This window comes from Callorhinus ursinus, unplaced genomic scaffold, assembly GCF_003265705.2.
Source record: "Callorhinus ursinus isolate GAN/ISIS: 27379988/994484 unplaced genomic scaffold, GSC_fseal_2.0 scaffold1, whole genome shotgun sequence".
NCBI lineage: Eukaryota > Metazoa > Chordata > Mammalia > Carnivora > Otariidae > Callorhinus > Callorhinus ursinus.
Window position 1 is genome coordinate 111,259,001 of NW_027397063.1, and position 21,526 is coordinate 111,280,526.

At 51.3% G+C, this 21,526-nt stretch overlaps 1 protein-coding gene across 1 annotated transcript in view; it reads right to left on the minus strand.

The window, feature by feature from the left end:
• Positions 1-21,132, minus strand: part of SPSB4 (splA/ryanodine receptor domain and SOCS box containing 4) — a 76,443-nt gene extending 55,311 nt beyond the window's left edge. Inside the window, exons 1-2 of the mRNA XM_025870364.2 lie at positions 20,565-21,132; positions 4,943-5,789 (exon numbers count right to left, since the gene is read on the minus strand). Coding sequence (XP_025726149.1) covers positions 4,943-5,636 — 694 coding nt within the window. The 5' untranslated portion in view covers positions 5,637-5,789; positions 20,565-21,132. The remainder of the gene's footprint in view (positions 1-4,942; positions 5,790-20,564) is intronic.
• Positions 21,133-21,526: the final 394 nt, after the last annotated feature.

Here is a 21,526-nt window from a genome sequence, read left to right on the forward strand (position 1 = left end):
GCAGAGCCCTGGGCTGAGGGCTAGGGTGGGCTGGGGTCAGGGCAGAATGATAAGAGGGACCAGGCCTGGGTCGGGAGGGCCGAGGAGCTACATCTCGATGTCAGGGAGGCTGGGAGGACCGTGGCACCTGGGAGACACCTGGGAGTCAAGCAGGAAGGTGGTGAGTTCAGTGCAGACTGGAGGATGTCTCTGGCAAGGGGACGGTGTCCTTGTACTCAGCCTGGTAGGAAACTCTCTCTGGCCTTCATCAATACCAGAAGCCTTGGCTGGCTGCCAGTGTCTTCTGCTGAGCCGCTGCGCCAATAAATACTTGTTGGCAGGTCAATTAAACCATCTAGGAACAACGTCTGGAAATACAGTTTTCCCGGCTCGATGCAGGTGGACAAGCCCTCTCTGCCAGTTAGGCCTGAGATCCTACGTTTCCCACTCTCTAACCCCCCAGAGAAGGAGCCTTGGCACTGACACCTGCTCTGTGGAATCAGGCTCTACGTGGTGGGCAAAATGGAGTCAGGGCTGGCCCAGGCAGCAGGAGCAGGGCACAGGAGTGCTGATGGACTGGGGTGAAGCACAGCTCTCCTGCTGGCTACCTGCTTGGCCTTGAGCAAGTTCATGAGTTCTTTACCTCTCCAAGATTCCATTTTCCCATCTACAAAATGGAAATAACAGCAACACCCCCTCAAAGTTTATTGTATGGGTTAAGAAAAAAAGAGAGAGAGAGAGAGAAAAGAACACTTGGCCCAGAGCACAAAACATGGGTGGTATAAAAAAAAGCATAATCGTTATGACCCCCAAATCAAAGCTGCGCAGGGCTCCAAGCCCACCTTTCTCTGTCTGGGGCTCCTCTCCACTTCCTGTGTCGCCCATACACCACTCACCACCCAAGATCTCCAAGACAGGAGACAAAGCTGTTCTGTCAAGCTTCCTGGCCTCCAACACGTGGCAGGGGGAGCCAGGGAGCAGAGGAGCAATTCCAGAAACCAGCCCAGAGCCGATTCCAAAGGCCTGGCCCACCTCACAACAGCGGGGCCAAACCTCACAGCGGTTGGGACATTTTCAGTGACATTCTCCTGTTAGCGACCAAAGCATGCCTGATTCACAGACACTGCTGGGCTGTCCTGATGCAGCTAACTTTTCAGAACACCCCATGGAGCTCTGTGCTGAGCCGAGAGCTTTGAGGGCTGGGGATGAAAGCTGGAGGGAGGAGAACGGCCAGGACAGCATCTCAGGGTCTCACCCAGATCCACGGCTGAAGGAAAGGTCCAGGTGGCTGCGTGACCACCCAGCCCAGTGGAGCAGTCTCTCCTGTTCCTTCCCTTCCTGCCCCCTCTGCAAACATCTCCACAAGGGGCCCATTGGGCCAGTGTGCCTCATTTTGAATATCCTGGTTCCCCCCATCACTAGCTGTGTGATCTCGAGGAACTGACTCAAGCTCTCTGTGCCTCAATGTCTTCACTGTAAAATGAGATAATACAGGCATTTGCTGAAAGAGTAGTTGCAAGGATTAAATGAGTGAAAATTTGTACAATGCTTAGCATGAAGGCCAGCGCAGACTAAGCAGTACGTAGGAGGTAGGTATGGGTGGTGTGTTATTATTGCTGTTATCACTTGGGCTGTGGACCTGGTCATCCAGAGACAGCTTGCCCGCTCGCCCGACCTCCCCCCTGGGCATCCTGCAGCTCTTTGCGGTAAACCCTGAGATGCAGACCTGCTCCACTCCATGCCATGGCTGAAGAACGCATTTGCAACAGGAAAACATGCTTCTAGGAGCTCTACCCCCAACGAACACATGTTCACAGTTAAATGCGGTTAGTCCTTTTTGAGTCTTGCTTTCATAGTCATAAAAATTCAAACACTGAGAAAAGGATATCCATCAACTTGCTTCCATCACATTAGAGGAGAAGCTTCTATTCAAGCCACTTTTGTTGTATTCTATAGGTGAAGCTCAGGACCTGGCTCAGCTCACCTAGTTAATGAAAGCCATGAGCACCAATGGCTGTGTGCTCTGTGCCTGGAGCTTTATCATGCCCATTCTACAAGGGAGAACACTGAGGTTCAGAGAGAGGAGGTCATCCTTGTGCCCAGCCTTTTGGTGAGCACTGGGGCCAGAGTCGAATACGGTTTGTGAGGGGCCTTGGGCATACTTCTCTCCCCAGTGATCTTCTGGGGAAGCAACCCCAGAGAGCAGCCCTGCCTTTCTGTTCCGCAGTCTGTCTCTGACGGTGCTTCCCCACATCCCTGTCAGGTCCGAGTGTGGAGACTTGACATCATGTCCACAACCAATGTTGGCTCAGAATTTTCATGTACAGAACCCCACCTTGGGTCACCTTCCCTGCCCAGGGACTCCCTAGGGCCAAACCCTTCCCGGTGCCCAGGGATGCCCCTGGTGGACATCAGCCCAGGTCACGGGCTACAGGCATCACGCAGCCCCCTCCCAACCAGCCCCGATCAGACTCCACCGTGGCACGTCCTATGGCCCACTCTGTGGTCAGGGTTTGTCCTAGGCTGACCATGGCCTTTCAAAGCCCAGAAAAGCTGAGGTCCCCCTCTCTGCCATCATATCCTGCCCATAATAGAGAACATTACTCCCATCTGGAGAATAGGCCAGTGCCACGGCAGACAAGCCAATCCTGACACGGAACGACAGATGCTACAGGCTTGCCTCACGTGACATCTTGTCCTTCCCTTGCCTCCTGACGAGCATTCCAGCTTCAGCCAAACTCAAAAATCACTGCAAGTGGGGAGGAGGGTGGAATAGGCCAAGTTTCAGCCACACCAACCTTCTCCAGCCACCTGAAGGATCCCGGAGCTCAAAATGCCCCAAGAACAGCTGTCCTTTCCCACCCAGCTCCCCACCAACATTGCACCAAGGAGGATACCATGGCTTGACTGCTCCTCAACCTAACATGCCTGGGGGAGCCACTGGCCAGCCTCTTTAGCACCTTAGCTTTGTACCTGAAAACCAAGCAACAGATAATAGCTGAGTGTGAACCAATACTCAAGAGGAAGCACATCTTGGGGGCCCAACTGTTGGCTCAGGGAGCTCCTGCTGGCTATTAATGCCAGCCACCATATAGTTGGTACCACCATACCGATCTCACAGCAGCTATGAAAGGGACCTGATACTGTCCCATTTTACTGATAAGCAAAATGAGTTGTAAGGCATTGGAATGACTCACCAGAGACACAAAACCATTGAGCAGTGGGGATACAGTTGGCACTAAGGCGTGTCAGACTCCAAAGACTTGTATGCCAAGTCCACTCTTCTGCTGCCATGATAAATTCTGGCAAGTAAATTTTCCAATTCTGCTTGAAAAGAGTGTTTGTTGTTGCTGTTGGTTTTCTCAGCACTGGGGTTTGCCTCGCCCCCATGTCTATGAGGGTTCCAGGCATTCTCCACAAGGCACTGGGATGATTAAACTAGCCCTTCTCAGGACACACTCATCTGCTCCTAGATCTAACTGGTTAATCAGAGAAAACAGAACAACACTTTGCCATGAATGGCAATCTTCATCTAACAACCATGAAAATAAAATCTGAGGAAGAACGTCGCCTATTACACCAGAGAGATGAGCATACCATTGGGGTGCCTGGGTGGCTCAGTCAGAGAGATGAGCATACTGGCCACATTCTGCTGGCCCGCCACCCTTGAAAACAGCCAACCTACCCTACGCTCGAGGTAAATATAAATTTTACTTGAGTAAAATCTTGTTCTTGACTTCTTTTCTGGGGTGGTACACTCAGTCCCTCAACTGAAGGGGGGGGAGCATGGGAAAAGAATAGGCTTCGGAGGCTGACAGACCTGGGTAGGCGTTGGTTCTCAGTAGCTCTGCTCTTCTGTTTTCTCCTCTCTGAAATGGGGGCAATTATAGCTCTCATCTGACATGAATAAACTGGAATTCTGGCTGTAAGCACCTGCCTCTGTGAGCTTCATCAGGGGCGTGGCAGGAAGTGTCATGTGTGGATGAGGAGTGGATAAGCCCGCAAGGCTCCTCCCAGCTGGTGGCCACGCATGGCTCTGGGCAGAGGCCACCCTGCATCCCTGAGGGACTCCCTCCTGAAGCCATAACCAATTTTGTTGCCATGATTTTTAAGCTGCCTCACAGCACGATGGTGCCTGTTAAATGAGAGGAGGCCTCAAAGCTGCCAGGGACCATCCCCCAGTAGTCTGGGGGCTTGTCTACAGCCTGCAAGGGGGTTTTGTTTGCCCACATGGTGTTTTCAGCAGCTGCCAACTTCAAAAATGGGGCTCTTTCACACAAATCTAGATTCCTGGGTCCTCTTGGAAAAAAGCAAAAGATTCTACAACTTCGGGCTCTCATTCCCAGGAGGTAATAATCAGCTAGAGATGAGGGCCAGGTGACCCCTTTTAACAGACTTCACCAGGGAGAGCTGGAAATTGGGTGTTCAGTCCCTGCCTTCAGTAGGCGGTCAACAAATGATAGTTGTTATTATCATTACTTATTATTTATCAGTAACTCAGAGTACACGGCATTCAAGTGCAGGCACTATGCCTTCTACTGTCACCCTCCTCCTGCTGTGAGCTTGAGGCCTGGCACACAGGAGACATCAACTTGTACGACCCTTATGCAGACAGCAAGATTCATGATTAGTATCAACACAGGAAGCCCTTATTAGGTGCCAGTCACTGGTCTAAGCACTTCACGTACATTATCTTAGTTGCTCCTCACAACAACCCTGACCAAGATTACTATCCTTGTACCACTTTTGCAGGTGGGAAAACTGAGGCACAGCGCAAGACCACCAAGCCAGTAAATGAGAGATTCCCAGAGTTCACATCCTCTACCGGGCAGGGTCGACCCCGAGTGACAACGGAGGGGGGGGCCTCCCCTGCTCCCCGCCGCCCTCCCCAATGCCTCCGGTGACAGGCAGCCTCTGGAACCCCTGGCCCTTCCCCCCGCCCGCCCCCGGACTGGGCACTTACGGTCAAGGCCGTTGATGTAGCGCATGGTGACTTCGCAGTGGCCCCACACGGCACTCACCACCGGGTACAGCTTCTTACCCTTGAGGCCGCGGAAGGCGACGCCCAGGTACTGGCCATCCACGACGAAACTGAGCGTGCCCTCGTCCATGTCCAGCACCACGAGCAGCGAGTCAGGCAACGCGAAGGCCTCCTCGGGCCCCAGGAAGGCGGGGTAGGCCACTCCGGGCCTGTTCTTCCCATCGTGGTAGAGGCGGCTGCGGCCCAGGTCCCAGCCCCACGACTCGGCGTCGCTGCCCACCAGTGCCGTGTAGCCCACCGAGTGCAGAGGAGCCCGAGCTGTGGCCACACCAACTACGGCGTGGGTGCCACGCTGCCGCGCCGGCCAGTTGATCTGCCACGCGTGCAGGCCGCGGGCATGGCCCACCTTGCCACGGATGCCATCCGTGCTCTGGGCCACCGGGTGCCGGTGGAAGGTGAGCCGGTCGTCATCCTTGACGAAGACATTGAGCGAGCGGTCCTCGGGGTTCCACGCGTGCCGCAGCTGCACTGCGGGCCCCGCAGCGGGCATGTCCAACAGCTGGTCCAGCCGCGCCGGCCGCCCCGGGTCCGCCCCCTGCAGCTCCCGCTTGGCCGGCCGCAGCGCCGGCTCCCGCACCTCCACCGACTTGAGGCTCCCGGAGAGCTTCTGGCCCATGGTTCACTGCCGGGAGGGGGCCGTTGCAGGCCACTGCTACCTCGTGGGAGCTTCCGCTCCCCACAGCCAGGGATGGGCCGCCGGGCTGCGTACCAGACTTCTGGACCGTATACCTCCACAGCCTCTGCCGGGCTGGGGCAGGGGCCCAAGCTCCTGGAAGAAAGCAAAGGGCACCGGTTATGACAACAGCATCAATAGCCACTTATGCCCCTCTAGAGGCTGGGTCCTTTGCGTACATTAATGAGAACAATCAAGTAATATAACGATATCTGGTATTAATCTAGTACTTTCCATATGCCAGACACTGTTCCAAACAGTTTACATTATCATTTAATCCTTAAGTCCTCCCTGTAAGACATGTACATTATTATTCCCATTTTATAGTTGAGCAAACTAAAGAGAAAGGCTAAGTAATTAGCTAAAGTCCCACAGCTAATAAGGTGCTGAGCTCAGATTCACATTGAGATCATCTGGCGTCAGAGTCCATGTTCTACTCTTCCAGTAATCACAGACAATTTTATTTTAGAAATAAGGACTGAGCCTAGAGGAGTAAAGTGATTGACCCAAGACCGCAGAGACTGGAGAAGAACCCAGGTGTATTTTGTCCCAGGGACAAGGCCTGTGCCGAGGCTGAGGGGACACGGGTCCAAGGACACAGGGATGCAGAAGTATAGGGTGTGGCCCGTTGGTTCCCACCCCGGCTTCCCTGGGGAGCTTAAATAGTCTCTAAAGTGTAGCCAGCCTCAAGAAAGAGGACAGAGTGAGGAACCCGCAAAATCACCCAGGGACATGAGCATGGACACAAGACAACCATCTGAGGATGGGGTGGAGTCTCCATGGGAAGGTGAGTGGGAGGCAGGGGATAAGGGGGCTAGTGTCCAGGCTCTGGAACCAGGTAGAACTGCATCCAAATCCCTGTCTCCATCTCTAAGCTGTTTGTCCAAAGAAAGGTCTCTTAGCCTCTCTTAGACTCCGGTTTCCTCATCTGTAAAAGGGGGGTAAATGATGCCCTCTGTGTAGTGTGGTAATCTGCGAGACAATATAAAGGGCCAAGCCTGAGACTCTGTGGGCAAGGTTTTCCTCTCTGGCTCTATCCTCTGGGCATCCCACAAGTACCCCTTCCCTTTGGATGGGCCTGCTCTTTCTTTGGGCACATAAACACTGGTTAACAACACTGACCCTGGACAACCTCCTCTGAGGCAGGATCCTGGTTTCCAGGCAGGAGGATTTGGCCACCATCTCTAGGAGGCCAGCCAGAACCCAGGGTGCTTGAGCTGCTTGGAAAGCCCTGCATGTGAGGAAAGATGGAGAGGTGAGCCCTGCATCCAGTCCAGAGCACAGGCGTGTGCACTTCCCTCTGGCCTAAGAGCTGCTGGGTTCTGAACAACCTCCCCCAAGACAGACCAAGAGGCAGGCATGTTTCATGCCCTGCCCTGTCTGGCCACAACCTCCCACCCAAATAGTGGCACACTCCCAGGCACAGTCCAAGGGGGGAAGGAAAGGACCCTGCTGCCGCACAGCACACCAGGTATACCACGGATTCCTTTTTCACTCTCCTATTTTATTCTCAACTCCCATTTTCTTTCTTTTCTATTTGCAGACCCCAGCTTTAGCGCATGCCAACCCTATCCTGAGTGCCCTGGCTAATGTTTAATCTGGTGGAAACCAGAGCACGTAAAAATGTGCAACACTAGACACTCCTAAGATAGCAGGATACAGTTACTCCTTTTCGTATCCCAAATCACCTAAAATAAAGGAGAAAGAGCAAGAGAAATGTAAGTGTTATCTTCAGCGAAACTAGAACACATTTGTAACCCAAACCACAACTTCTAAGGAAAGACTGCCAAGAACAGTAAAGGGCTGCCAAAAGCAGCGAAGATCCAACGGGGGCGAGAGAGCACCTGTGGCCGCAGATCTCGGATAAAGTTGGCAGAGCCCACCAGTAGCTGGCCCTCCCTGATGGAAAAAACCAACGGTTCCCAAACAGAAGAGCAGGAGCTGCCTCGGACACCTGAGGCTAAAGGAGGGCAGGGCTAGCAAAGGAAACCTCAGGCTGCCATCATGGCAGGAAGCAGTGTGTCTATGAGGCAGAGCAGGAGGAGGGGCCTGCACTGGGGGAAGCCCCTGGCTACAGATCTCTGCTGCCTGGGCAGAAGGAGGCCAAAAGAAATCACGGCCATAGTCCTGGGAACAAAATTGCCACGAACCAGGGAGCCATCATCCCGTTCTCCTAAGATACTTCCTGGCCTTTCCTCTACATAAATCCACTGCAAAATGTCGATCTAAAGAAGCTTCTCCTCTTCAAAGGGGAACAAGCACAGGATAGAGACAAAGATGCTTACAGGAGAAATAAAGGAGGAAAAGGGGGGGGGGGAGGCAAACCAAGCAAATTCACCAGGAAAAAAGCTGTCACAAAGCACATAAAAATTGTGACTAAATTTGTAAACTAATTTTGTAATCACTTATTTCAGAAGGGAGACAACTAGCACAGTCTTAAAAAAAGATAAAATGCATCTTACATAGTTATAAACATCCGGAAGGACTGAAAATAAAATACAAACCTTCTAAATTGTCAGAAAGAACACAAAATAAAACAGACCACACAGTGAAAGATTTTGCTGTAAGAAGCAATAGAAACAATAACACAAAGACATAAAATATGATAGTAAACTAAGCCAGAAATACTAGCTATGTCAATGAATGGCCATGGTAAACTACACACACACACACACACACACACACAAAAAGTCTAAGATTGGAAATCAAGATAAAACTCCCAACTGTATGCTACATATAAGAGATATCTCCAAAGCAGAGAGACTCAACAGTATTAAAGATCTAACACACCAAGTAATAGCACCAAAATTCACTGCAAAAGCTACAGCAAATACAAGGACAGACAGATACACAGTAGAGGCAGGTAACTTTAATGTACCCTTTTTAGCTTATGACAGGCCAATGAGCCAAATTAAGTAGAGACATAAACAAATCAAAATTGCATAACTAATAAGATAGGTCATTTCCCATTTATTAGGCTACAAATAAACCATACACAAAAAAGGCAGAGATAATAGAGAATCTACTAACAAAAGAAAAATTAAAACCTAATCACAAAATTATGATACAGAATCCTACCACTTGGATATTTTTTAAAACTCTCTTCTAAACAACTCAAAAAAATCTATATAGATTTTGCAGAATATAGAAAGAGTGAGAATAACAGAACACATCCCACATCTTAGAGCCTGTGGGATCCTACTAAAGTAGATCATGACTGGTGTACTTATACTAATAAGTATAAAAACATGAAAATAATGAATTAAGTATAATAAAATAGAAAAATAATAGAACTAATAAAAAGGTCTGAAAACTAGTTCTTTGGGAAAAAATACCACATAAACAAAACAAAACCAATAAAACATAAAAACTCTCTAATGCAATCATTTAATCTACCATATTATATTATCTATTATAATATTATTATATCATTATCATGTTGATAGTATGTCATGAAATAACATAACAGGATGTAATGAAACAGTACTTTGTCTCTATGGTCTTCTTCCACAAAAACCCATATAACCCCAGTCTAATAATGACAAAGACATAGGATAATTTCCAGTGGGAGGCATCCAACAAAAGACTTGACCAATACTCCTCAACACTGTTAAGGCCACTGAAGACAAGGAACAGCTGAGAAACTGTCACAGCCAAGAGAAGCCCAATGACAACTAAATTTAGTATGGTGTCCTGGAACAGAGAAACAATACTGGGTGAAAACTAAGGAAATCTGAATAAAGCCTGGCCTTCAGGTAACCATATATCAACACTGGTTCATTAGCTGCAATAAATGTACCATACTAATGGAAGATTTTAATAATAGGAAAAACTAGGTGTGAGTATATGGGAACTCTACCTACTTTCTGTGTAGTTTTTCTATAAATCTAAAAATATTCTAAAAATTAAAGTCCATTAGAAAACATTAAACCACTTTTTAAATTCTAGAAAATGTTAAAAAATGTACAAACTTAAAAATCACCATCTGACTCATTAACCAGATGTAAAACACTATTAGCATTTGGATGATTTCATTTTATCTTTTTTTTAATTTACAAAAATTAGTGAATTTTCTTTCTATTTATATGTTGGCTAACTGAATTTAAATTTAAAAAAATAAAAAAAATTAAAATTGGCGTCATGGGACTTTATTTAGGTTATTTCACCTAAAATTAAACAATTCACATTTTTACATATTACTAAATATATTTTAAATGCAAGACTTTGATGACTAAAATAAAGAAACAATAAAACCTATCAGCCATTTAATCTAATCATTTAAGGGGGAGAGAAGACCCAAACATAAGAAATAAGAAACGAAAATGGGAAACAATCAAGTTGCATAGCAAAAAGCACTCATAAAAGAGGTTAGACTAGCTTGTTGTCTTTTTTTTTTTAAGATTTTATTTATTTATTTGAGAGACAGAGAATGAGAGATAGAGAGCACGAGAGGGAAGAGGGTCAGAGGGAGAAGCAGACTCCCCGCTGAGCGGGGAGCCCGATGCGGGACTCGATCCCAGGACTCCAGGATCATGACCTGAGCTGAAGGCAGTTGCTTAACCAACTGAGCCACCCAGGCGCCCTAGCTTGTTGTCTTAATATGGGGAAATACTTAAGACACAAATTACAAATATATGACAAACTACTATAAACTGAAGAGAAGACCAACCCACATACAGAATGTGAAAGATACAACAAATAGTTCACACAAAAAGAAAAACAAATGGCTCTTTTGAGAAGATGTTCTACCAAGTGCATAATAAAAGAGAAACAAGTTAGAACTACAGTGAAATACCAGTTTTGTCTATCAGATTAGCAAAGCTCAAAAAATTAGATAACACCTTCTTGGAGAAGCAGACAGGCTCATACATTGCTAACCTGAAGGTAAAATGGTGTAACCTCTGTGGATGAAGAATTAGCACTGTCTCTCAGAATGGCAAGTGTACATTCCACTTCCAGTATTTATTCAGTATTAAATGTGCAGAGCTACATACATATGTATAATACATCATACATATATATTATGTATCATATATAAAATACATGTGTATATCAAATATTATATATATATGTAGGCAGCATTTTTTGTAATAGCAAAATATTGGAAAAAACCCAAACTAAAGCCAGGCTAAATAAATTTTGGTAAATCATGTGATGGAATACTATGCAGTTGGAGGACAGAATGTACTGACATGGAAGATTCAACAGAGAGATGAAGCTGAACAAACAAGGTGCAGAACATGCTGTGTGGTATGCTGCCATTACTGTGGAGGGAGGGGGGAGGGGGAAGAGGGCAGAGGTAGGGGAGTGAGGTGGGGGTGGGGTCTCTAACCCAAAGGGCCCAAATGGAAATGAGGACCAGTTGTGTCTACAAGAAAGCTGGACCCTGTAGTTCAGTTAACAAGACAACTTGCTTTTTCCTCTATTCACCTTGAAGCTCCATTGCAACCTTCACCCAGCCCTTGAGCCTCAACCAATTGTGAAAAATAAGCATGATAACGTGTGAGTGGTACAGGGTGTGTATGGCGGATTCAATGAACAGAACCAACACTCATCCGGGGTCATCTCTGTAAGTCTGTACAGTCTGCCCTAGCGCATCAGACTGCGAGGGGGTTGGAATCTGACACTTTTATAATTCACTTAAAGGCACCTTATAGTCCCATTCTAACAGACCGGGAAACTGAGGCGCCAAGCAGCCTGAGCAAAGTGACAGCGGGGCTGTTCCCATCCTGAACACAAAGTCCCCACTACGTGTGCTTTCTCCATCACTAACCGTAGGTATCTGCACTCTGTTCCAGGTGGCCTCACAGCTGCTTCACAGGAACTGGAAGTCACGTGCCCCTTTATCCAAAACAGGGGACAGGTGCAGAGAGGGTCCCAGCAAGTGGAAGGACTGAGATGGGCCCCAGGGCCATGGTAGGGCAGGCCCGTGCTCTCCCACTTTCCTCCGCACTGCTAAGGACGGGGCTTCTGCATGATGCCAAATGTGTTCAGTGCTGTGTGGCCCACAGGGGACATGTCTAAGGGCAACTGCTTTACTCTTGTACACAACCAGGCCAACTTTGGAGTTGTTGCTATTGAAGAGACACCCTCAATGTGTTTGAAAGCAACAGCCAAGCCACATCCCCAGAGGAGACCCACGCTGGGTCACTGAGGGCCTCAAGGCCTCTGCCCCATCAGTGGCAGCTGGGGATCCCAGAGGCTGCCCACACCGGGGGCGAGGCAAAGCAGACCTACAACAGACGGCCCCTTTGCTGCTCACCCCACGACAGGGCCCGATCGGAGTGCTCATGTCCACTAATGGAAAACTAGCAACCGCGCCATGTAACGAAGGGCAGAGTTTGAATGCCCGGCTGCCCACTGGGCCCCGGCAAGGACGTAAGCTCTCTGAGACTCACCTGAAAAGTGCCGCTAACTCTGCTAACCTTGCCCGCCTTTGCAAGGATGTCTGTAAAGTCTGGAATGGCACAGGGCACCGAGGAGCTACCCAGGAAATGTGAAGCGCTCCTTTAAACTGCGGATGTTCTCCGACACTGCCGTTTCAGCCCCTGAACGCATCCTAAAGAAATGACCATGGGTGTGTGCTAGGATTCAGCTACAGAGCAAAGGCCAGAGTGGTTCATAGCAGCAAAGAATGGAGGTCAGTGCACATGCTCAACAATAGGGGACTATGTCTTAGCTTCTAGCCCAGCTCCTGGTCTGGAGTCGGGGCTCTATTCTGCTCTCACCTTCCCTGTTATCTCCTCACTGCCTCTGCAGTCCTTGCCCCAGGGAAGTTCCGGCTCCTATGGTCGCCTTTAACTGGTCACTGAATAACAAATGAATAAAAGACAGGCTAAATAATTTGGTTTTAGTCCCACGGAAACTGTCAAGGGCAATGGTCAGGATCAGGATGGAGGGACAGAATGACCAGCTGACTCCAGGCCAGAGCTGGGAGGAAGGAAGTTAGTAACACAGTCTCAAATCCTAAACCCGGGCTACAGGTCCGTCTTCATGTCTTTGTCCAGGTGGGTGGAGCTCTTAGTCCTTCCTTCTTCCTCTCCCCAATCCTGCCTGACAGCTCCACCTCCTCCAGGAAGCCTGCCCTGATCCACCAGGCCTTGAGGAACCTGCCCCGCAACTCTGTCCACCCAGAGCTGGCCTGAGCTCTCTCTGGTCCTGCTGATCTGTTTTTCTTTCTACCTTGAGGGGTGTTCCTCTGAGCACAGGAGGCTTTCACCTGGGCTTCTCTGCTCCCAGCAGCCCAGACACAGGCAGCATGTTTTAAAGACAGGGTAGAGTATATGTATGAGAGTGGGGAGGTAGCCCTGAGCTTCAGGGAGGTCTCATTTTCTGCTCTTTTTTAGAGGATGTAGTCAGGAGATGGGAACATGGGCCCTTGTTCTGCCCCTAACAGTGTCATCTCCTCTGAGCAGCGGACTCTTGGCTGTCACCAGTCTGCCCCTTTGCTAGATACTGCCGTGCACGCTTCCTGCCTCAGTCCTCACCTATTCACTCAACAAACACTTAGAGGATGGCTGCCACGTGCCAGACCCTGTGCTGCTGGGAGCTGGGGATAGAGCAGGAGCCCCGTCAGACTCAGTCCCTGCCTTCTCTTTTCAGCCAGAAGGAACGGGTCCCTGTCACGTTTCTCTTCTTTTCTCCGCCACAGGCCAGGCACAGAGGAGCTACAACAAAGTCCAAATTAAGCTATAGCAATAGTGTCATCTCTCAACCCAATAAGCAGAAGGCACACTGCACACTGCCTAATGGTGCCCCTGTCCCATTCCCCCCAAACCACACTCAATGTCTTAGTTTATGCTTGGATGGGATGCTTAATGACATTATCTGGAAGGGTCTGCCCCGGGGCTTCAATGATGGCTGAGCAAGAAAACAAAAACCCAAATTGCCAGTTGCCCTCGCGGGGACCCTGGTGGGGTGTGGCAACTCGACAGAGAAATAAGGAAACATGAAGTGTTGAAGCTGCATCGCTGAAGGAGCCTCAGCAGTCTGCAAAATGTGACGTTCAGTCTTTAGAGGCACAGGACCAGAAATCCCATTCTCAGAGGCCCGGCTGGCTGGGCTCACCCAGGCATGGGGTCGGCCTGGAGACAGACGCTGCAGGAATTGGAAATGACTGGGTGAGCTGCCCTCCCCTCAGGGTGGCCTTTGGCTTCAGACTCAGGGGTGGGTATGGATTTCACTCCTTCTTTTAACCAACAATAATGCTGCCTCCCTCGGGACCTGAGGCTACGGGAAAGTCTAAAAGCAGATCGCCTCCCTCTAGGGAGAGCTCACACCAAAGGGATCACACCCAGTGACAGGTCTGAATAATGGCAAGGACTGTAAAAAACAGTGCAGCCTGATACCATTTGAATTCCTTTAATAGACTCATATTGCTTTCAAATATATACTACAGCATTTGTAAAATGCAAAGCTAATCTAATCATACCCCGGCTTACAATCCTTCACAGCAGGATGAAGTGCAGACTCCTAACCCTAACCTCCCACAGTGCTCCCCTGGCCCACCCTCCTCCGCAAACCCCTTCACTGCATTCCCACCAAACTGCCAGAATTTTCCAACAGGCACACGTAAGCCCGCACATCCCTGTCCTAACACACTGCTGCCTTCCTCCCTTCTCTCTCCCTGCACACCCCCACATGCCCCCACATCGGGGTAATTCAGCTCGGGTATCAACACCTCTGGGGAGCCCCCTCCCCTGCTCGCAGAGCCACCGGGCTTGTCTCCACCAGACGTATCACAGGAGGCCGTCCATCTCCTTAGCTGCCTCTCTCCCGCCAGCTAGGAGACAACTCGAGAGCAGGGCTGGGTCTCCTCACTGCGGTCCCAGGACTCCCGGATGGCACTGGCTCAGAGCAAGTGCTAGGCGAACGGCTACACGAGCGACGCACAAGCCTGAGCAAATGAGCAAAAGAAGCTCCACAGAGGCATGAGCTGGGAGTACGGAGCGCCACGAGCTCGGCCAATCCATTTACCATCTTCATTCCTTCCGTTTTTGCCTCTGTACCATGGTGCCAATGATACCTAGGGCTGAACCTGGTTTGCTGGGATGTTTTTGAGATTTTCTTCGCACAGATATTAAGTCGAGGGGCTGTTTTATTAAAAGACGCTCATTCAGCACAAAACCACCAATGACAAATGAACTAAAGAGCCTCCAAGATTTTGTCCACAGACGCCCATTATCTTTTTCCCTCTAGACACATGATTGGAGCTCACGCTACAACTGGCTGGGCAAGTCATTTCTTCCCCAGAGCTCACAAAGAGAGCCATCTGTCCAGTTCCAGGTGGGACCGTCTCCCGCCTGTCTTCCTAGAGTGCAAATCAATGAGGCTTCCCCGAGCCTCTCCTTCTTGTGGGGTTTCCATGGGAATCCTCCCACGCGCGACTGAGCCAGGAGCCCCCAAGGCAGAAGCTCAGGCTTTCAGCCAGCACGGAGAGCAGAGGATGGGATGAAGGAGGTTGCTGGGCAGAGACCAGGCCAGCATGTTCTATCTACAAGGTCATTTGAAAGAGACACACCTCCGAGGCAGCAAGGCCAGAGGCCTGGTCACCCTGCAGCTGCCCCTGCAGCCAGAGGGAGGCCCCAGGCACATGTGGCTCGTTCTGGGGGGCAGCTGTGAGGCCCAGCGTGGCTCGGCCTACAGCAAAGCTGCAATACAGGGGGTGGGGGAGGGCGCTACACACTGGGACACTCCTGGGGAACATTCTAGGAGGGAAACACAATAATCTTCATGTCTAGCCCCTCATTTGTCTCCCATTTATTTGGTGTAACTGGTTGTGGGAAATTCAGGATGCCTGAAAGAAAAGTAAATTTATTCATGCTTCAGGCTTGATCCAGGAGATCATGATAGGCACCTGCTGGGATTTCCGAAGGTCCCTCTATGAAGCCTGAGGTGACTCTGGGAGCACTTTTGAGATACCAGGGAGTGGACAAGAGAGGAAAAGGGGCTGGTGAGGAAGCGGGGAAACAGGGAGACCTGGGAGGGAGAGAGAGAGAGAGAGAGAGAGAGAGAGAGAGAGAAGAGAAGGAGGGCCAGGTGAAAGGGAGCCCCTGGCCGCAGGAGTCTGTGTGATTAACCTATCTCTGGCTGAGAGCAGAGCCATCGCGGAGGGCCTGGCTAACTGGAACAAGCTTGGCTCCCTCCTGGAGAAGGCAGGGCTCCAGGCTCACCATCAGTGATATTTCTCAGCACTAAGCCAGGTGGGTGACTTTGGAGCTGCTCTGGGCTTCTCCCTCTGTGCACGCATGGAGGTCCAGCGCTCACGGCAGCTTCCTGTCACCTCCTGGCTCCAGGATGCACCTTGGCTGCCCCATAAAGGGGGCGCCCCCTAAGTCACATCTTCAGGTTCTGCTCCTCTTCTCTCACTTCTGGCCTCTGCAGATTCTTCCAAACTGGGTCTCCAGCCCTGCCTTCTCTCCTCAGCACCAGAACCCTCTTTCTGGAAGCTTCTAACCACCATCAGATTAGGTGCTCCTTCAAACAACCTTGTAAAGCCAGCTGGCCTCTTTCTACCACAAGCCTCTCCCTGGGGAGTGGGGAGGAGCATGCTTACCCTCTCCAGATGTCAGACATCTGGGGACCCACTGGCCCCTCAGAATCTACATGTCCCGGGCTGAACCTCAGCTTCATCCCTCTCCAGCATACCACGTTCCTCTCTGCACACCCCTGTTTCTGCCGTGGATCTCCCCATCTCTCCATCTCTCTCACTGAGTGCCTTCAACTCCCCTTTAGCTCAGATGTTGCCTGGATTACTACAGTGGTCTCCTAACAGGGCTCCTTGATTCAGTCTGTGTCCCCTAGGGCCCCTTCCAAGCTGCCCAGGGATAAATCTGACCAAGCCACCACCCATCTTCTCATTCACCTCTCCAGGTGGCTTCTCAGCGGGAAGCTGCACCTCATAGCTTGGCACAACAGTCCCCAAGACCTGCTCCTGCTTAGTTCTCCCACGCTGCCTCCCAGCATGGCCCAGCTCAGAGAAGCCAGGCCAGCCTCCCCTAAGCACTGCATCTTGTCCATACCTTGTTGTCCTGGGAGCCTTCCCACTTTCCCTCGCCCGCAGGCAGGCCGGGCACCCTCTCTGCCAGCCCGCCATCTCCCTGCATCCCGTTCTTGTTGCCTTCCGCACTGCATGCCGCGCTTCTTGCTGGGAGAGCCGGCATCCAGCTCTCCCCTACCTCCTGCCAGCATCCAGCCAGCACCTGCTACCTCTGGCTAGGTGAGAAACTACCCGTTGGGTTGAAGAAAGGGCAATTACTCCACATCTCTTGTACAATTTGCATTTTTAACAACAAGCATTTTCTCCCCCGTCACAATTAAAGTACACATATGGAATGGGGACTGAGTTCTAAACTCAGTATGTGAAGCAAAAATCACATGCGGTCAACACTGCCCCGGAAAGGTCCACAAGGCCCAGGATATCTGATTTGGGTGGGCCAACCCCTTTCCCAAAGAGTTCAGCACAGACAAGTGTTTTTTCCCACAGCCTCCGTACTTCTTGAGCGGAGCAGCAGCCGATAAACTAGCTGACTTATTTAGGAACCATGTTTTATTTAAAAATGCGTTGATATTTTATGTATTTTTTGCTGTGGGTCTTCTTTACCAAATATGTATGGTTATGTTCACATAAATTAAGTGCACACATTTATGTACTTATTTTTTTTAAGATTCTACTTATTTGAGAGAGAGAGATTTAGAGAATGAGCAGGGGGAGGGGCAGAGAGAAAGAATCTGAAGCAGACTTTCCACGTTGAGCGCAGAGCCCAACATGGGGCTCGATTCCACAACCCAGGAGATCATGACCCGAGCCAAAAAGAAGAGACAGAGGCTGAGCCACCCAGGCACCCCTGTGTACTTATTTTTTTAAATGACTATAAAGCAGAAACTTCTGGTCACTTCACTCCAGGTCCCACCACCCCCTGGATTTTCCACATTGAATGGCCTGTTCTAGCCAGGGAGTTGTCCGAGACCCTTTGTTCTTACACCAACAGAGAAGAGACCTTTCAAGAGCCTGGCTATGTGACAACAGGCCAGGCAACTCAGGGAGAACTGAGTAGCCCCCATATGGTGATTTAACTGGGTCTCTTCACAGAGGGATGAGGAACTCTGTACTGGCCCAGGTCATGGCCATTTCCCGGGAGAGGAGTGAAGCCCCTCCCAGGACAGGCCTGCGCAAGTGAGGAGAAGTAGTGAGTCTTAAGAAAAGGGAAGAGGGGCTGCTGGGGGGCTCAGTGGGCTAAGCAACCAACTCTTGATTTCTGCTCGGGTCGTGATCCCAGGGTTGTGAGATCAAGCCCTGCTCAGCACCTAGTCTGCCCGAGATTCTCTCTCTCTCCTCTGCCCCTCTAAAAAAAAGAAGAAAAGAAAAGAAAGAAAAGCGAAGAGGAAAAGTAGGGGAAACAGCAAATGAAGTCCTTTGAGTGTTGCAGCAAAACTAGAAAGGCCAGGGAATGGAAGGCAATGAGAGAAAAAAATGATGACAAAGGGAGAAGGGGGCAGTAACCAGACCTGGAAGACCCCGGGGTGTCTAGAGTTTACTGCAGGGCAGCCTTGCGGGGGTTCTAAGTTAGACAGGGCTTTGACTGATTGATTGATTTTTTTCAGGTAGGCCAGTGTTAGAGCCCAACATGGGGCTTGAACCCAACCCTGAAATCAAGACCTGACCTGGTATCAAGACTCAGATGCTTAACTGACTAAGCCACTCAGGTGCCCCAATTCACTCATATTTTTAAAAGATATTTCTGATAAGTGCTTATTCCTACTATCTGCTAATCTGATTCGTGAAAAAAAATGTATCTTACTGTAGTTTTAACTTGCATTCTTCTTATTGAGGGTGGTAGAGCATCCTGTCATATGTTTAAGTATCATTTCGATTTCATTTTATGTGTGTGGACTGTTTATGGCCTTTGTCCAGTTTTCGTCTTTTGCATATTGACTTGAGAAAACTTTTATATATTAAAGAGATGAGCCCTTTGTGATAGGAGTGACAATTCTCCTCCCAGTTTGTCCTAAGTCTCTTGACTATTTATGGTGATTTCTTTTCCCTGCAGAGTTTCTTTTTACATAATTGAATTTATCAATCTTTGCAAGAAAACAGAAATACAAACTGGAGAGATATTTGAGGGAAATGGCCAGCCAGTTGAATTTTGTTGTTTGCCAAAGGTAGTTTAAATTCCTTTTATTACTGCTATTTAAGGAAGTTTTAAAAATGGACTCAATCAGAGGGTATGTGTTTCAGAGGAATATGCCCTTGTGTGAAGCAAGCTTATATCATGCTATTGACACTCTGTCTTTCCACAAACTCCATTAATCTGCAGAGCTTTAGAAACAAATGAAGGTTTGGGGGGATGAGGAGGAGTCCCCCATCAGCCTGAGTGACAGAAGCTGCAGGATTTGGTTGGAGGGTAGAGGTGAGAAGGTGGGTAACAGGGACAGAGAGACTGAGAGAGATTTAGTGCACTGATCTCTTCCCACCGAGCCGTGACCGGCCGGGACGAGGGTGGGCAGATCTTGGAATCTCCTTTTAATAGCGTTTCCCTAAGGCTCAGGCATAACATTTCACGTCTTCCGGATTTAGGCTCATCAGATTGCGGGGAGGGGCAGAAGGTGGGTGGAAGGATGGGGGCTCAGATTCCTAGAGAGGAGAGAACTCCCATCTTCACCCCGCAACCACCCCCGGAGGGGAATGGGGCCGCCGAGGAAACTGAGCTGGGAGAGATCAGAGTACTGGCCCAAGGTCACACCGAGGGCTGATGGTGGAGGCGGAATTCGAACTCTAGCCTGACTCCAGAGCCCAGAGCTCTCCACCTCTTCGTGACAGCGGTACAGAAGTGCCCTCCGGTCCCTTCTAGTCCGCAATGGTCCATGCTCGGCCCTTAGGTTGGCTGGAGTGGCCACTTCCTCAGTTTATCCCACCAGGGAGAGGTCCTGGGCTCGGTGTCCCCTTCTGGCTCGGAGCCCGTGGCTACCCGGGCGGACACATTTGCCGCGCTCCAGGTTCTGCCCTCCTCCCTCCTTCCCAGACCCCACCTCCTACACCCGCCCGTGACTTGCGGAGCTCGCGACCCCCTCCCTTCCTGAGCATCACCAAGTTCGTCTCCAAGCAAGGCCAGAAACTGGCCCCGAGCAGCGCTCGGGCTGGGCGACCAGCCTCTCTACCCCAGCGTCTAGAGTAAACGATAACAACAGCCACCACTTCATCACCGCCTACTGCGTGCCAGGCCCTTGACTGCCACCGCTCCGAATCCCCTCCCCCACCCCACCCGGACGAACAGACCCCCAGAATTTATTCAGTCCCCATTATATAGACGAGGGAGCTGTTACAGCTCCGGAAAGTTGTGACACGCTTGGGCTCACACAGCTAATAATAATGCTAGCTGGCATTTGCCGGAGTACTTGCCATGTGGCAGGCACAGGTCTACATACGTTACAAGCAGCACCTCATAGATCCTGCCAATACCGCTATAAAACGGGTACCATTATCATCCCCATCCTACGGATGAGGAAACTGAGGTTTGGCGCCTTGCCCAAGGTCACCCAGCAAGTGAATGACGGATCTTGCACCCAAAGCCGGGCAGGGTGACTCGGGGTGGGGGGCAGTTATTCGTGCTGTCTCCATTACACAAAGAAGCAGTAGGCTTCGAACCTATGGCACCAGGGGCCAGCCCCAAATGCCCCAAGCCTGTACGCAAACCAGCCGGTTGGGACTGCCACAGCCTGCAGAAAGGAATTCCCGGGAACCCGGACAGGACCCATGCCAGGAGCTCCCGTTGTGGTGAGTGACGGCCCGCACGAGGTCCGCGCTGCCAGACCTCGGCGCCGGACTCCCGCGCGCCCAAGGGCGCCCCTCAGCAGAAGCTGGACGATACTCACCATAAAAGAGAGGGCGAGCGCCTGCCGGGAGGAATCGCCGGGGCTGGCAGGTCCTGCACTCCGCGAAGAGCCGTCTGCCGCCGCCGCCGCCCACTCAGGGGCGCCCGAGCTACCCCGAAGATGCCGGCTGGCTCCCCGGGGCCAGGGGCGCGTCCTCACGGCTGGTGCCCAGCAGCAGCGCCCCCTCTGCCCGGCAAGGTGGCCTGGAGTTGGAGCGTTCTTGGGGAAGTTGGCGCTCGGGCACGGCGGGAGGGCGCGAGAGGTCGGGTGGGAGTGGGGCAGCGCCTTCCTGCGCGGATCCCGGGGGCGCGCCAAGGCCGGCGCTCTAGCCGTCCTGAGGCTCCGCGCCGGACCGACAGGGCGGCGAGTCCCGAGCTCAGGGCTCACGGGCCGCGCCTCGGCCGCTGGCCCCTGGCGCGCTCTGCGTCTTCCCCCGCGCCCTGGGCGCACGCAGTGGTAGTTGGAGCTGGGGTCCGGGCCCCGGTGCGCTCATCGCCCTCCCCAGGGGCTGGGCGCCTTTGTGCGCGGGGCGCGCCGGCCGCCGCGGCCAGCTCTGGATGCTGCAGCCGCCGCCGCCTCCCCCTCCTCCTCCGCCGCCGCCTGCTCCCCGCCTTCCCGGCCGGCCCGGAGGCTGCAGCTGAAAGCCGATCCGGCTGAGCTCATCCCTGAAGGCCACTAATCCAATAGCCGCGGAAGGCGCGGCCGCCGGGAACGCCCCTTCCCCCACCATCCCGCGCCCCGGCCCGTCCCAGCTCCGGCCGCTGCCGGCGCCGCCGCCTTCTCTAGGCCACCAGCTGGCGGGAGAGGGAAGTGGAGCCCGCGCCCGCGCCCCTGTGCCGAGTCGGCGCGGTCGCCATTCACCCGCCCGCTTGCCCGCGCACTCCCTCACTCCCGCACTCATTCATGTGAAAGGGTCCTCCCCCATTCATTCAAGCGCGCGGGGAGCTCCAGGGTGGGTGCCC